The 18,143-nt window shown below is 36.7% G+C and overlaps 1 protein-coding gene across 1 annotated transcript in view; it reads right to left on the bottom strand.

The window, feature by feature from the left end:
- Window positions 1-18,143, bottom strand: part of LOC139720484 (scavenger receptor cysteine-rich domain-containing protein DMBT1-like) — a 101,540-nt gene that overhangs the window by 57,832 nt on the left and 25,565 nt on the right. The window contains exons 14-17 of the mRNA XM_071631838.1: window positions 14,333-14,650; window positions 11,761-12,072; window positions 10,220-10,552; window positions 1,930-2,238 (exon numbers count right to left, since the gene is read on the bottom strand). Coding sequence (XP_071487939.1) covers window positions 1,930-2,238; window positions 10,220-10,552; window positions 11,761-12,072; window positions 14,333-14,650 — 1,272 coding nt within the window. The remainder of the gene's footprint in view (window positions 1-1,929; window positions 2,239-10,219; window positions 10,553-11,760; window positions 12,073-14,332; window positions 14,651-18,143) is intronic.

Below are 18,143 nucleotides of genomic sequence, written 5' to 3' on the forward strand. Positions count from 1 at the left end.
TTTTTTGTTTTTGTTTTTGATAAATGTAATATGGTCTATACAAATTTCATATTATTCACATCTTGGTGGCCCCATGGGGCCACCAAAATCCTAAATTTCAAATTTTTGGTGGCCCGAGAGAATTTGGTGTCCCGAAAAAAAAACAATGAAAAACATTAAAAGTCCTTTTTTTTTAATGAGTCAAATATTTACGTACTATGATAGTAAGAATTAGAAGTTAGACATATCTACTCATACTACTCATCTACTCATCAACTTCAACAAACTTGCAACACTCACTCTCAGGCACTCATTCAGTCCTTTTCATCCATCCTTTAAACAAATTTAACTTCCAATTTCCAGCGCAAAAAGTTACGAATTTATTGAAATACTTGTCAAAAAATTTTGGTGGCCCGATTTTTGCCCTTTTTTGAAATTTGGTGGCCCGACTTTCATTTTTGGTGGCCCCGGGCCACCGGGCCACCGTTAGTGTCGAGCCCTGTATATATATATATATATATATATATGCAAAGGAATGTCCTTATCGAGCAAAAATGCCCATTTTTTTTTTTTTGCATTAAGATTTGGAAGACTTGACAAAAAGCTTGGCAACGATTTGTGAAAACAAACAAAAAACTTTAGATCAGCTATAACGAGTTTTTTTTTTTTCTAGTTTTCTGGGTTTCCTGACTGCATATAACAAGATGATGGTATTTAGCTGGTTAGGATGTTCAAGTGATATCAAGATGATATTCATATATTTGTTAACTTTCCATACTGAACGCAATATGCCTCACCATTAAACGAAGGTGTAGTTGGTCCATTAATAGGGTCCGCTGTGGTAACCACATCAGTTACTGCTATTTGAAAAGAGACAAGAACAGATATAATTTCTCAAATCACTCGCTTTTCTTGACATAACTGAATATCACCCTCGTATGGATTTTTAAAAAAAAATCAGAGAAGTAATTCAATTTTGTAAGAGACTAGAAACTGAGTGTCTGTGGTTAAAGAATAAAAACAAAAAGAGCACGGAATAAGATGTTATGCTGTTTCAGAAGAAGAATGCAAACGTTTTTACGCAACGACATTGTGTTTTTGATGATTTTAGTCGGAAATAAATAGTGTACATATCATGTGCATGGGTAGTTGCAAATGGCATTATTTTTCCCCTTTTTTGTACTTTTATATGTTTGCAAACAAAAATTTCACACAAGTAGGCTTAACTGAATTTCATTTAGCCCACATCTGTTTCATAGATGCGAAATATGTGAAGGTTATACAGTTTTAAATTATCTATTTTCGTGAACTCAATCCGGCTCCATAACACAGTACGCTGTTAAACACAAATTAAAATGATATGATAGCCAGGACAGCAGTCCCCGAAGTTCGTACAACTTAGTCACATCGACAGGGGCTGTATGGAGCTAATCCGTTCATGTCCGACTGTGCAGTACTAGCATATGGCTTACTGATATTCAATTCGTTTTTGAACACTTCGTCACTTAATACAGATTACTTCATGGATTCCACATAAAGTTGTTTTTTTTTCGGTGGGGGGTGGATGCTTCAATCCTTTTCGAATTCTTTATCTCAATCTTAGTAACCTTGATTCACAGAACTCGAGCATCACTTTATCGAATTGATGCTCAAGAGTTACCACTCAGGTTTTTTTTTTGTTTTTTTTTTTGGTATTTTTTTGTTTTGTTTTTTGTTGTTGTTGTTTTTTTACCAGACGATACAGTAGTTATGATCTTTGGTGAATAGATCATCAAGGAATCTACCTGATTAAAACGTCGGATTATGGAGGTAGTTTCTTTTCTGCCTCAGGTCAACCATTTTTTCCCCTGTTTTGTTGACCCTTCTCATTCAAAATGACACATTTGTCCAGAATAGACTGCTAAATAAATACGTCCAGGAACTAGGACTTGTAAAATGGCAAGCATTTACCTGTCGGTATACACTCTACACCAGCGTCTTCACCATGCCAACAGTTGTGCATTTCGTATCCGCTGTGTTGGCAATCTGCCAAGTTACCCTCCGTGCCATTACAATGGACATCGTCCAGCAGAATCGGGCCAGATCCTTGGCCATACTCGGCGCAGCAAGAATAACGTAAGGCACCCTCAAAGCCCAGCATTCGACACACCACGTTGGCCTCTTCGATGTCCCACCAGTCGTCACAGACAGTCCCCCATTGACCATCGTAGTAGAATTCCACTCTCCCTTGGGTGTCGTCTTCCCCTCCTACAAGTCGCACTTTGGGCTCTGAAATCAAAGTTGGGCCTTGATCATTTACCTTGATTGAGCACCATTTGATATGCCAATTGATTTCTCCATTGATAACTATGTAAAGCTACTTAACAATTTTACCAAGGATCTCGTCAGTACATTGCCCTTTGTTTCAGTCATCTGCATTGAGGAAGAATTTAGGCCTATGTTCTTCTGTTTCAGCTCCGTCAACATCGACTGCCATCGACTTTGGGGCAAAGTTAATATTTCTTTTAGCATATTTAGTGATATTTAGTGGTATCTAATCAGAAATCAGAATTAGAAATAAACTTCTTGACAACATAACATACCATAACTTTGAATATTTGTCGTTAGTCAAAATGCTCTTTTTTTTCTTTTCTTTTTTTTTTTGGTTCAGCAGTTCGCTGAAATGTAAAGTGAAAGTAGACATTCTGTTCTATCGAATTCGGATAAAACATAATTGGATAACTTTGGACTTAACACTGAACTGGAAATTATATGAAAGCACATGATAGCGATTTGACTTTCGACTGACATGAAGTTAATTTCATGCGTATAGTGAAGTATAACTGTGCAACTACACCGACCAATACTAAAGTGAGAAAACGAAGTGAAAAAAAAAACATGTGTACAATAGAAACAACAAATAAATGTTGCTCTTCCAGCAGTTTTTTCTTCTTTTTTGTATAATATAGTAATTGTTAACCCGCTGTTCATGTTACCATCAGGGAATTAATCTCGGGGATGATACAAATGCCAATGCAATCAAACGAAAACATTTCATATCAATACCGTACAGGTATATCTTACGGCAAGTGCAGCACGACTTTTGTGTTTATCAATTGAAATGACATTTATTATCTTGCAGCTCAAAACAACCATTTTCCAACTCATCGTTGGGAATCTTATTTGTCGTTTTTTAGTTGTTTTTTTCAGATTCTCATGTTTTCCTTCCAAGGTTTCTTTAATGTTTTTTAATCTCCCAATTATTTCGAAATTTAGATGTCACTGCGACAGTAAAATTATCATTTTAAGAACTTCATGCATTCTTCTGGAATTTAGGCCAACATTGATAGCTAAAATATAGCGTTTCTAATGTGCGTGTAGACGAACGCGTAGAAGTGTATTACGACTTTTATATTTATCAATTGAAATGACATTTACTATCTCGCAGCTCAAAACAACTATTTTCCAACTCATCATTGGAATCTCATTTCGTTTTTATAGTTTCTTTAGATTGCCATGTCTCCTTTCAAGTTTTCTTCAATGTTTTTTTTTTCTTTCTTTTTATCTCCCAATTATTTCTGAATATAGTGGTCACTGCGACAATATCATTTTAAGAATTCCATACATTCTTCTGAGATTTAGGTCAACCTTGATGGCGACAATACAGCGTTTCTAATATAAAAATAGGCGACAAACGCTGTCTCATTTTGCATTTCATTGGTATAATACAATCATATCTATACCTCGTGGGCAGAGTCCCTCAGAAAGCACAATGTCGTCTATGGCGATGTCACCTTGGTAGCTACTTCCACGTACACCTTCCATGGTAATGTAGAATGGCTGGGTGTAATTGTCGATGGGAATCTGATTTAAAGAAAAAAAAATATGATGTGACGTTTTTTCTTATAACAATCTAAAGTCGCCAGAAAAAGCAAAAGATATTATCTATGTAATCGTTCAGTGTATGTTAGCGGTGAGTGTATGTTGACGGCGGATATAAACTGGTACTGAATACTCTTTCTCACAGTGTATCGGACTCACGATTTCGTCATAATATCGCACACATATGGGTTAACGCATGCATAATTGTAGAGCCTATAATGAATTATGTCTCCCAATTCGTAAAGGACAATGATTATTTCTCTATACTTTATATATGAAATGCAAATTGCACCTATTCCCACAAGTTTCCAATATTCCAGTATGCAAAACACAAGACCTGTCAGGATCCTGTAGTCAAAAAGTCAAATAGAAAAGAAAAGAGTAACTGACCAGATAGGTTTTCACCGTACAGATTTTCACGCAGGCATATTATGTTCACTAGAAAAATCTGAATAGCTATAATCTATGAAACAGCGGATGTTAACAAAAAAAAATGTGGACTGCTATTGTTAAATTAGTTTTTTTTTTTTTTTTTTAACATAACATTTACATTTTCCATAATCCGTCCATGCACGAATTCGTGCGATGAACACACATACATCTTATGTATTCACACTCAGAGTTTTGAAAAACATCTGTGTCATATTAAACTAACCTCTTTTTCATACCACGCATTTCCTCTAGCTCCAGTAAGTGAGAATAACACGTCATTTGAGCTTGGTGTCGTTGATGCCGACAAGTACACATTCAGTGAATTTATTGTGCTGCCGTGCATGTGGTACCAGAATATCAGACAATGGGGCCCGTAACGGTACTGGGAGGAGCTCGTTAGGCGTGCGTCTTGCCCGGGAGAACGTGGAGAAGACGTCTCGATGTACATGTAATATCCGTCTGCGAAGTCAGTGTAATTAAAATGAATACATAAGCAAACAAAGTAAAAACAGAATGTACGCTCACAGTCTGTTATCCCGAAAAAAGGGGGCGCAAGCAATACTTTTTCTTGTGCTACGTCCGCGTTTCATTTCACATTCTTTTTCTTTTTCTTTTTCAATAACAAATAAAGAGGGGGCGAGCGCCCGGTGCGCCCCCTCTGCGAAAGCTTATTATTTCGATAGTACGATATTCCAAATGATTGTCAAAATCCGAAAAAAAAAAAATGTAATGCCGAAACTTGGTTTTTCAAATAATAAAATAAGTTCGTTTTTTTTCAATCGTTCATTAATCCAAAAATGAAGATATTACTGACATGTTTACATCTACATTCGGTAAAATGACCTTGCTATTGTACATGAATTGTTTATGATTGTAAAATATCGATCGGGCCACCATTATATTTTTGTGACTCGACATCAACTTTTGGACTTAAATTGGGCCAATGTCGAGAGCTGACACGCTTTTTATTATCACTTAACACATCATAGCATACACGCATGTGGGTAGTAGAAATTTGTAGCAACAGCTTTCAGGGTATGGTAGTGTCTGTCCATCATTTACTTTTCATGTACCGTACATCCCTCCCTCCCCCCCCCCCCCCCCAAAAAAAAAAAAAGTAGGAGTAAAAAAAATACGGTGGGACCGTCTGCAATGATAACTTTACAAACAGTGAATCAATCCAAACACAATTCCAGGGTGTGAAACTATAACTTATTGCCCACATCTTACAGAAAACCCCCTCCGATTTCCTCCAGTCGTCAAAGAGAAGTAAGGCGTTTTATAGAGAATGTCAGAAATCCTTCCATCCAGGTTCTGTCCATTGTGTTCACACATAAAGCAGTTCCTAGAGCATATCCAAGTGCCTGACTTGGAAGAATCTGACCCATTACATGCTTTACAACAATTCGCAATTCTCTGTGATCACATTACCAAATTGAATGGAGTTTTCTGCATAATACAGCTAAGACGTTATATTCTAAGCCCCTGAGGTAGCATTTAGACGGTTAAATCATATTGGGAGATATCAATAAGAAGTTTAAATTGCTTTTTTTTTGGGGGGGGGGGGTACATATACGTTAAAACTATTGTTCTTCTTTCTGCGCAATGAACAGAGAAGAAAAAGACAACGATACTGTTGCAGCGTTTGTCTGTTGTTGTTGTTGTTGTTGTTGTTGTTGTTGTTGTTGTTGTTTCAGAGTGGACCATTTTTCCATGCAGATATGGTAAGGTTTATGCAAAAAAAAAGAAGAAAAGAATGTTAAACGTACGAAAAGGCAATAAATAATGTAAGAGCTTACAGCCGGTTGTATGGTCACCGCTTGGTCCGGTCTGGTACGACGAGGTGTTACCACTATTACGAGACCAGTCAAAGTCATCATAGTATGATTGCTGCCAGCCACAAGTATCGTATTCAAAGTCACAGTCAATGTTGTTTGACCCTGGAAGATATCAACGTAGTTTTACGATACATAACGGTCATTTTTTTTTACTTCTTAATAAGATGTCAAGTAAGACAGATAACATCAGTCACTCTCATAAACAAAATGTGCCTATGAATTTGTAAGACAACGTATAAAACATATCATCAATAAAGTTATTTTTTTCACTTGCAGTTTGTATACTTTAGCGCCTGTTACAAAACAGTGGGTATTTTGTAGTGTTAATAACATAACTTTTATACTTGCTATAAGAAATTGGAAAATGATCCCGATATATCTTACCGTTGAGCGGTAGTGTTGTAGGTTCATAACGTCCGTCCGTTATGGTAACTAAATCAGTTGCTTCTACGTGAAAAAAAGACAAGGACAGACATGATGTCTCAAACCAGCTCCTTTGTCAGACATTACTGAATGTAGTCAACCATGCAGGCTTAGAAAATAAGAGATATAATTTGTTCTTTTAAGACACCATGCTGCACAGAACACGATAGTGTCCCCACAGTGCTTCACAGTGTGAGTGTATGAACACAGAACACAGTGTCAGAGGTCTCTGACCCCACTAAAAATCCTTTCCATTTACTATACATAGCAAATCATTTAAGAACTCAACAAACTTGAATTCACAAACCAATTTTGTTGACAAAACACACACCCCTGTGTGCTGTCATTCCCTAATAAAAGTCGGACTTGACGTGCAATTCAATCAAGTATTGAACCCTCACTATTGTCGTCACTCGAGCACTACTTTCTTTTCACATAGTTTGCCATAGATAAGCAATTAAACATACGATAAAATCATTTCAAATTTTGACTAATATTGGTACATTGTTTTTATCCTCTCCGATGAACATTTTTCTTTGAGATTACCAACAAGAATCATGTTTAATATATCAATTTTCTCATGGATTTCCAATGGATAGTTTGGTTGTTTTGTTTTGTTTTTTCTCGATCATTCCAATAGCTGGCTGATGCGGTAACGTGCACATTGCTATGCATTTTCCATCAACAAACACTCAAAGCTAAATTCCATTTATTTCCTGAGTTGACTCATCGGCATACCTATTGCCCTTTCTTTTTTTTTTCTTTTTTTTTTTTTGATGAATAATGATATTGTCTTTGGGATTGCCCCCCCCCCCAAAAAAAAAAAAAAGAATGACAGTGAAATTAATCTTTGAATGCTAATGATCGTACAGAAGAAAGCGCCTTGTTATACAAGCCTTGTAAATGAATTCCAATGAGAAAAATGTAGCATAACCATGACGTTAACCATTTTCTCCTGAATTCGTTTTATTGATGGCAAGTGTCCTCTACACCCCTTTTTTCAAAGAAATTTCATTACACGTTAAATATGTAATTTGACCTGATGTATTTTTACGGTGTTTATTTTTTTTTTTCAGATCATATAAACTGGTGAACCGTTGCCTTGGATCGCAGCATTGCCAAGAATAAATCTAATGAAATGAAATGACATGAAATGAAGAAAGATGATATTTTTTTTAAACAAATTTCAAAATGGTAAGATAATTGTTAGAAAAATGCCTTCCGCAGTGCTGTTAAAGCAAATAAGCCTATGGTATAGTAATGAATATTGAGACGTATTAAGGCCTTCATTATATTGGACGCATCAGTTACTAAAATAAACAAACAAACAAAGACAGACCTATAGCGCTCAGTCTATGACTCTTTTTAGGGGCTGCTTTAATGAAGGCAGAATATGATTGTGGCATAATTTCTACTACTCATGACATTTAGAAACAGATAAACAAATATGAGATATATTCATACGTTGCATTAAAGACATGCATTTATGAAGAAATTATATAGGTTTTCCCAGTCAATTTCATACTTTTGCCATTCAAAGTAATTAATGTGTATTCAAATTCACACAACGCAGGCACGCGAAAATATTCGGGCATTCAAATTCAGAATCCGAGCGATCAATTTCACTTGTGGGCATTCTATTTCGTTTTCGTCAAATTAAATTCACGATTGGGCGTTCAATTTCCAAATGCGAGCACCGACTTTCCTACTCGTGCATTCAAATTCACACGATAGTCGTGTGATAGTCCCCATGAGCTTGCTTGGAGCGTTCAATTTCATTTTTAGACAATCAAGTTCCTATTATACTTCGTTCAATCAATTTAACGAAGAAAAAGGAGTAGACTTTTGAAGAAAGGAAAGAGGGCCAACACAACCAATGAAGGCTTGCATATAGTGTAATTATGATTGTTTACAGGTTCTACATTGTTCTCTGTTCACGTATTCTTTGTTTGTTTTTTCATCTCAATAAATTTCAAATTGTAAGGTCCAATCAGCAGTGCATCCAAACAACACAACAATTTAATCACATTTCTTGATAATACTGCATGCTGACAACGCCCCAACACCAACCACATAATGACAATTCATCAGTTTAAAGACAAACTGACACACAATGATCTCACATAGTCCCGCAAAAGTAAACCAATAAGATAGCAATACACAACAAGACGTATAAAGTGTTCATGTATCAGTTTCAATATAGTCGAAATTATTTTTTTTTTCCTCGAAGGTGTCAACCCTCGTATCTCCTCTGTAGGCCTATACAGTGCCTAATGTTTGTTTGTTTGTTTGTTTCGTTTTCCATCTAAGAAGATGGCTGGATAACCCATATTCAGCTGCAATAGCTGGTCTTCCATATGGGATCCAGTTAGACTTAAACAAACACCCGGCTCTTTGCGATGAAGAAATGAAGTGGAATCTTTTACGTGTATGAGTTGTGACTCTCTCACACATGGGACCTCCATTTTATGTCCAATCCGAGGAACATGTGCCTGTATATTCCTTTTCGCTAAGCACGAGTTAAAAATTGTCAATGAACAGGTGGACCTCTACTGCAAAATAATCATCAGAAATCCCAATATATTCAAAGCCAAATGAAAAACACACGCATACACGGCCCCAAACTCACTAGGTTTCAAGACTTATTTTAAATTGAATGCAGTTATTTGGAACATGGTTGCCTATTCACGAATTTGAATGAACGACGAGATTCCACGGCCAGCTTGACATGAATTTGAATGCTCATTGATGAAATGTGTGCTCCTTTCTTAAATTTGAATGCTCCGACAGTGAATTTGAATGCTCCGATAGTGAATTTGAATGTTCCGATAGTGAATTTGAATGCTCCGACAGTGAATTTGAATGCTCGGATAGTGAATTCGAATGACAGGATTTTGAATTTGATTGCTGATTCAGTGCTGCGAGAGTGGAAATCGAATGCTCGGAATAGGAACTTGAATGACAAAAGTATGAAATTGAGCGGGAAAACCTATACTTCATGGACTCGATACAAATGGATATATATTTTCTCCCATACCATATTGCCTTCTTTGATCTGTGTTACATGAACAGTTTACAGGGGCGCCATAGAATTTCATTTGATCAGAATGATGTCGAATAGTTTCAGTTTAGTTTCCAGCAAAGTGACAGCAGCTGTACATTAGATAATTGGCTTTAAAAGCTCTATACTCTTTACTTTACCTCGTTCTTTACATCATAAAAGCATCAACATAACTTAAACAGATACTTCGTGGAGCAGGGATGATTTCTGCTTCAACTCAACCACCTACTTTTTTTTATTGACCCTTGTCATTCCAGCACTAAAATGTCTTTATTGCATAATGCGCATGTGTTAATACACGCATTCAACTGACGTAAAGCGATGTCGTTAATTTTCATTACATTCGCCTGCTTTAATCTGTTTACATGAGTAGTTACTGATTGTGTCAATGAATCGTATGAATCTAATTAAATTTGATCAGATTGACCCCGTAAAGTTACCATTCACATTGCCTCCAGGCTACAGCTAATACCCCAAATACACGCCATCGCATTGTTCTTCTCATTGTCAATCAACACATCCTACAGCAACGATGCAGTGAGGAAGTAGGCTTTTGTTAATTTTATTGAAGCATCTCATTCGTTAATACATTAATTGGTCAGCGGATACGTGAATGCGCATTTACCTGTTTGTGATATGCACTCTACGCCAGCGTCTTCATGGTGCCCGCAGTCGTGCACTCCATATCCGTTGTGTTGACAATCTGTCAGGTTACTCTCCGTGCCGTTGCATTCAACGTCGTCCAGCAGAATCGGGCCAGATCCCTGACCGTACTCGGCGCAGCAAGAATAATTTGAGGCGCCCTCAAAGCCCAGCATCCGACACACCACATTGGCGTCTTCGATATCCCACCAGTCGTCACAGACAGTTCCCCATTGACCATCGTAGTAGATTTCCACTCTCCCTTGGGAGTCGTCTCCCCCTCCTATTAGACGGACTTTAGTTCCGCCATTTTCATCTAAATTGTGAACAGATAATGAAATTTATGACTACGGCTGTACTTTTTAAACTCTGTAACTCTTGGGTAGAACTAAAAGAGGGGGTACAAATGAGGCGCAATGATAGCAAGAAGATTTAGTCACGAAGTATAATATAATATACTGTGACATTGCAGCACAAAACGAACAAAAAGTCGCACCCCTTGATTTTATGGTAGGACTCCAAAAAGATGAAAACGGTCACCCAAGTTAATCTTAAGTTTTGATATTTTTCTGAAAGAGCTATTCTTAATCCACATTATTTATAAGTTTGGGGTTATAAAACGAATTGAAAGGTGTATATTTTCGTAGAGTAGTGAGATTAGTTATGTCTTTAGAGGTCACTTTTCATTTCTTGAAAATTCTTTGCACACCCTTCACTTTCAACTCTAATAACTTTTGAAAGGATAGTGCGACCGCCTTGAAAGTTAGCAGTAATTATGGACAGAATATGTTAATAATGCACATTTAATTTCATTTTAATCTGATAATCCCTTCGTTGTTGTTGCTATTGTGGTTGACATCCTGATTTTTTTTTGTCCCATTCATCGCGCAGCCAGCATGGCTTGGTAAAGATTAAGTGCTTGAATAGACGCTGTACTTCAGAGCCTCTTTTCTCAGTTCACACTTTTTCAGAAGGTGTGCTTTCTTTCCAGTATATAAATAGGTTAGGAGAGTCCTTTTGAATTGAGTTATACGTCATTTTAAAGCTTGGAATCTTGCTCTTTCAGAATCTGCCCTTAACTAAAAATCCATGTCTTGCGACTTTCTGTTGGTTTTGTGATGCAGGGTCACAGTTATACATATCTTCTTTAGCCTCGGTCGTCCTCAAAGACGGTTTTCAGCTAGAAGCAACACCTCCATACATTCCCCACAAAGGAATTTGTCCAGCATGTATATTCGCGAACTGCATTCGTCTTCTATATTCGGTTTTTATACATGAGTAGCTCTTGATCGTGATATTGAAACACGATTTTTATTTCATCAGATTGATCTCGTCAAGTAATCATTCAGTTTTCTCTAAATCTGTTATACGTTTAGGCTTTAAAACCACGAAACTCTTAATGTTTTCTTATTGTGCTTCTCAGCGCAACTGTCAAGCGTCTTTTTTTTTTTTATTTACAAGATGTTCAGCATATAATCTGTTGGGTGAATTATTAATGCGTTGGGTCTAATAAAAAGAATTTACCTGTATGTGGTATGCACTTTACACCAGCGTCTTCATAGTGATAACAGTTATGCACTCCGTATCCTCTTTGGTAGCAATCTGCCAGATTACCCTCTGTGCCTCTGCAGTGGACGTTTTCGAGAAGAATCGGGCCAGATCCCTGGCCGTACTCGGCGCAGCAAGAATAATCTAAAGCACCCTCAAAGCCCAGCATCCGACACACCACGTTGGCGTCTTGGATATCCCAAGAGTTGTCACAGACAGTCCCCCATTCACCATAGTAGTAGATTTCCACTCTCCCTTGGGTTTCGTCTTCCCCTCCTACAAGTCGGACTTGAATTCCGGCAAATTTGTTTAAATGGTAAACATTCAAAAACCATCACGCCAGTTTAGGACTATGCTAAAGAGGGGCCGATAAATCAGGCAAATTTCCGCGAGAAGTCATCAGTTACGAAAATTATTCACTTCGGATGATAGCGTGCTCGAAAGCAAGTTTGGCTAGAAACACACAAGGAATTTGTGTCTTCACTCCATTAGTCTCATTACTTTTTAAATCTATTGTACATCAGCAGTTCCTGAGCGTGTCATTGAAACATAAACTTAATTTGACCGAGTTGATGCTGTACATCATTCACTTCGCTAAAAGATTACAGCTAGGCCCTATATAGGCCTACACTTTTGTTTTGAAAAAAAAAAAATTGGTGCATCCCCAAGGACTGATTCTGGACAAAACCATCATGGAAAATGACATTACATGATATACTGCTTTTCCAAGAAGGTATTTTTTTTTTAGTTTATGTGTGTGTTTGTGTGTGTCTATGTTGTGTGTGTGCGTGTGTGTACAAATTGTGAACAAAATCATACCATCCTGTTTTTCATACATCGCAATTAAAAAAAAAACGGTTTTCAGAACTTATACTTTTAAGAAATAATGAAAATACTTTTAGAAAATGTAATCCCTCTAAATTTGCTGCATCTGAAATACAATAAATAATTCACTGGGAGAATTGTCCAAAATCACACGTCTAAAAAAAAAAAAAAAAAAAAAAATTAGGCACATTATCATATGTATCAGGTTTCTGCCTACTTATGCCTGACAGATTATTTACTCATATATTTCAGAAAACCTACGCAATCCATGATCACCTCTAAAACAAAAATCCTCTTTGCAAAGTTTACGTACTTACATGCTCTTTGCTCACCTGACCAACATTTTCAAGAAGATATAATTAGATCTTCTCAGACTCACATAAATGTCACTCAATCATTACAGTTTGCCTGACTAGAACCCATTACTCGTTATTTTTACACTTTCCACTGTAAATGCGTTGCCGATTAATTTGATAGAAGCGTACACATGCTTCACTTTCCAGCGTCATGCTTCCAAAGCCTCATTTCCACATGATTACACTCATACTTTGAATTCGTAATGAAATTTGATTCATACGCCTGTAAACTTGAGACACTACATGTCATTTTTTTTTTGTCTTCACCTAGCTCTCATTTTGTTTTGTTTTTGTTCTTGTACTTATAATCTTTCTCCTTTGTTATTTCAGCTTTCATAACACTTTATAGCAATGTCATCAGTTTGTGCCCTTTCTCAATTGCACGACGTATTCACATTATAATTGTTCCTCGGTTCCCGAAGTTACCAACTATACTTTTGCGCTTCCTTCATATTTTACATCTCTAATGCTGTATTTGCTTGTTTGCACTGTATGTATTATTTTTTATCAAAGTGAAGTCAAATATGAGTGTGCCGGAACAGTGCATTGGTTTTGAATGTAAGACTGATGCAATTTTGTCGTAAAATTCAACTTCATTTCTATGTTATTGGTGTGTATGGAGAGTGTTCGTCGTTCTATAGCGTAAAGTTTATAAAAATGTTGTAATATGGATGCCCAATAAAAGTTTGCGTTCACTGTAATTTCTCGGGACATCCCCTCTTTTATGAGATCGTTGTTAAAGGGACCATACAGAACTGATTTAAGTGAGGATTCAGGTTGATAACATTCGTAAGTGAGATAATGAGAAACCTCTTATGAAATATGAAAGAGCATGTAATTTTAAGGATTCAGTGTTTATTTGATGAAAATTGGTTTTCAAATGGCTGAGATATCCAATAAAAAGTGATAACAATAAAAGACTACAGGCCATAACTTTTATTAAGATCTATTTGTTTTATCTTGTTTCTTTTATATCTCACTCATTTCAAAATTGATTTTCATCAAATACATTTTTGATACCCTTTAGAATTGCATGCTCCTTGACATCTCACAAAATGGTTTCTTAACATCTCGCCAAATGTTAAAAGCTAAATCCTCACCCCAATTAGACCTCTACAGTCCCTTTAACTGTCACGTTGCGTGCAGTGTAGCATTGTGACTCGTGACTGGTCTGACTGGAATGTATTTGAAAAAAAAAAATGATCATGTCAGTATGGAAATAGTTACTTCACAGGTTCAGTTTAATCACCAATCTTTTTTTTTTAATTATTATTGACCCTTCTCATTCCAACGGTAAATTCGTCCAGCAGTATTTTTTCATGGTATATTACGTATGCATTAGGATTTGTAAAAATTCTACCATTTACCTGTCGGTATGCACTTCACACCAGCGTCTTCATAGTGAACGCAGTCGTGCATTCCGTATCCGCTGTGTTGGCAATCTGCAACGTTTCTCTCCGTGCCATTGCATTGGACATCGTCAAGCAGAATCGGGTCAGATCCCGGTCCGTACTCGGCGCAGCAAGAATAATTTGAAGCACCCTCAAAGCCCAGCATCCGACACACCACGTTGGCGTCTTCGATATCCCACCAGTCGTCACAGACAGTCCCCCATTGACCATTGTAGTAGAATTCCACTCTGCCTTGGGTGTCGTCTCGCCCTCCTACAAGTCGGACTTTGGGCTCTGAAATCAAAGTTGGACCCTAATCATGTCCCTTGACTGAGCGTCATTTGATATGATTTCCCCAACGATAGGTATTTAAAGCACTAGTTTTCAGGTTTGATTGATCTTTATTCGATTCGATGAAAATTTTCGTTGATATTCCTAAAACAAGGACACAGGGAAATCGATAATTGTGTACTACTGATCATGAAAGAGGAAGGTCTCAATACAAGAACTGAGACTTATCTCCGAAATTACAAAGATTAGTATAACCACATAGTCGGCGACACATGGTCGATATTACTATCCGCTCTCGTCCTCTACGAAAAAAAAAAGAACATTTTGTTATTAAAATTAAAAAGGTCAAAAGTGTTATCATGGCTAAGCGAATTCAGTTGTATTGTCTCGATGTTGTTGTTGGCGTCCTTTTCTTTTCTTTTTTTTAGAACTATGCATCATTAAAAGAACGTCTTTCGCTGCGGTTGAAGTATGGACTTTAAGGTAAAGTAATAAGTAAAGTGACGTAGGCCTTCAGGTACAGAGAGGGCTTCATATGTTGCATCACCCCTCCCCATCCCCCGAATTACATCACGGACACACACACACACACACACACACACACAGGAAAAAAACACAGACACTTTTTTGTACCAATTTCGTACAAGAAGAAATTGCTGTTAGGAATAAATCGGCGTTGAAGGCATATTATATTATGCGTTTGGAAAGTTAGGGAAACATTATCTTAATGGTTGATAAAGAGAGATTCATTACTATAATAGAACTGGGGATTTAAAGTGGACTCTCTGCTTCTCTTGGAAAGTACTAAAAGAAATGAGAAAATCCAGCTGTTACTGTGGGCTGATTCAAAGAACAATATTGTGCGAGAAACAGTATTTCATTGTTTACCGTTTACAAAGGGGTTTGTATTTTCGCCGTATATTCATCTTTTTAAATCGGCCTTTTATAGTTCTGTCACGGAAACATGAACATTCAGGCAAACAGCCTACTGGCTTTTAGTAACCTGCACTAGGGAAGTATTTAGGCCTAAGTTTCTGCTTCAGCCGACCCAATTTTCTAACTCCAACTGCCAATTCGTTCAGCAAATATCTCTTAAAGGGGAAGGCTAGTAACTGATCAGTGGGAATCAGTGGAAATGCTGGGAGATGATTGTTCCAATCCTTATGGGATTCATTCAAGAGTTCATTGTATATCTATTGTTGTGTGAAAATTATTTGCTTCAGAATGGTCTCATATTCAAGTAATGTGCAGTTTAATGCTTCCAGGTTAGCGTCCCTGGTCAGTGACGGAGCATTAATCTGCACATTACTTGAATATGAGACCGTTCTGAAGCAAATCACTTTCACACAACAATAGATATACAATGAACTCTTGAATGAATCCCATAAGGATTGGAACAATCATCTCCCAGCATTTCCACTGATTCCCACTGATCAGTTACTAGCCTTCCCCTTTAAGTGAATATTTTGATCTCTTTAACATTATGTAGTGATATTAAAAGTCACAGAAAATGTGTAACTATGAACTGCTTGACAACATGACATATCGGCGATGAATATGTTTTTTCTTCAAATTTTTCTTTCATCATTTTTAGGCTTTCTGTTATGTAAGATTGGTGCTCTTGAAATACTTCAATCGCGCACGAAGATGTTAATGAAAACGAATATTTTGTTACTAATAATTCCAATAAAGACAAGTGAACTAGTAAATACGCTGTCCATGTTACCATTTAGGAAATAATCCGGACGATAATACAAATTCATCTGCAATCAATGGATTTTGATGTAACTGCCGCTCAATAGTTCCCAATTTTGTAGCTCCTTATTCATCAATAGAAATGTTACTTATCACTCCATTCTTTTCGATTTCATCTATTGGAAGGGAGAGTTTTATAAACCAGTTAGGGTCAACATAAATCTTGGTGTCAATCTATAGAACAATTTACTTTTCATTGTATATTTTCTTGAATCATCATGTTTCATTTCACTGTATGTACATTAACAACTTACTTCATTTTTATCTACCAGTCATTTCTGAGTACGGATCACAATCATCTATGACCTGAAATATTTCATACATTCTTCTGGCAGTGAGGTCAAACTTAATGGCTAAATAAAGTTATACTGTTAAACTTATGAATACGTAGGTTTTCCTATTTTCCTGCTTTATGGAGGTAATCATATCTATACCTTGTTGGCAGGATCCCTGAGAAAGAACAATGTCATCGAATGCGATGTCACCTCTGTAGTCACTCCCACGTACACCTTCCATGGTAATGTAGAATGGCTGGGTGTAATTGTCGATGGAGATCTGATTAAAAAAAAAAAAAAAAAAATATATATATATATATATATATATATATATATATATATACAGTTAAACTCGCATAAAGTCGATCTTCTCGGGAATGAGCAAAACACATCGACTTAGGCGATTTTCGACTTGTGCGTAAGTCGAAAAAAAAAATCGACTTACAGTTACACCACACGTACATATGTATAATGTACATGTATGTTGTCTACTCTGGAGCCGAGAGCTGGAGCGGTGTGCCCGATATTTGCCCTTCAGCAAGACACTTTATCCACATTGATGCAGTCCAGGGCTCCACACTAACTTTTATTTTGGTGGCCCGAAAAAAAAAACAACCAAGCAAAACTAAATCGGTCCTATTAAACATAGAAAAATAAATATTAAGTATTACTGAAGTGATACAGGACGGTACCCACGTCTGAAATAAATAAAAAGAAAATGTAATCATCTTATACCGTTATTCTGAGTTCTAAGATTGAGCAAATAGGCTTATAGATTATTATAAAAGTTGATGCCTATTTAGGTGGTCAAAATTTACGTTTGAAATGAGAAAGTGGGAGCATTTGCAGACATTTGTAAACATCCGACATTTGTTTTAGCATCGTAAAGAGCCGAAAGTTACCGTTATTTATTTCTGATTGTAAAAGCAATCATCCACCATTTGCAAGTATTTTAACACCTTCCGGAGCCGAATGTTACCGTTAATCACTTTCAAATGTAAAAACAAGCAACCGACATTCATTCTAGGATCTTACGGAGCTGAATATCATCCTTAATCATTTCCGAACGTGAAAGCAAACATCCGCTTTTTATTTTATCATCTAACTGAGCCGATTGACACCGTTAATCATTTCCATCTGTTACTTATTTTAGCATCGTACGGAGCAGAATATTACCGTTATTCGATCTCCAAATTCAAAAGCAAACTCCCGTTTATTTTATGATCGTTAAGGAGCCGAATGTTACTGCTGTCCACTTCCGAAAGTGAAATGAATCATCTGACAATTATTTCAGCATCGTAAGGAGCCGAATGTTATACTGTTTTTCATATTCGAACGTCAAGGCAGACATCCGACATTTACTTTACCATCAAACGCAGCTGAATGTTATTGTTATTCATTTCGAAAAGTTAAATAGCAAATGTCTGATATTTATTTTAGCATCTTGATTATGGAGCAGAATGTTA

Source organism: Diadema antillarum, unplaced genomic scaffold (assembly GCF_040938485.1).
Source record: "Diadema antillarum isolate AM-2024a unplaced genomic scaffold, OU_Dant_1.0 scf00000128, whole genome shotgun sequence".
NCBI lineage: Eukaryota > Metazoa > Echinodermata > Echinoidea > Diadematoida > Diadematidae > Diadema > Diadema antillarum.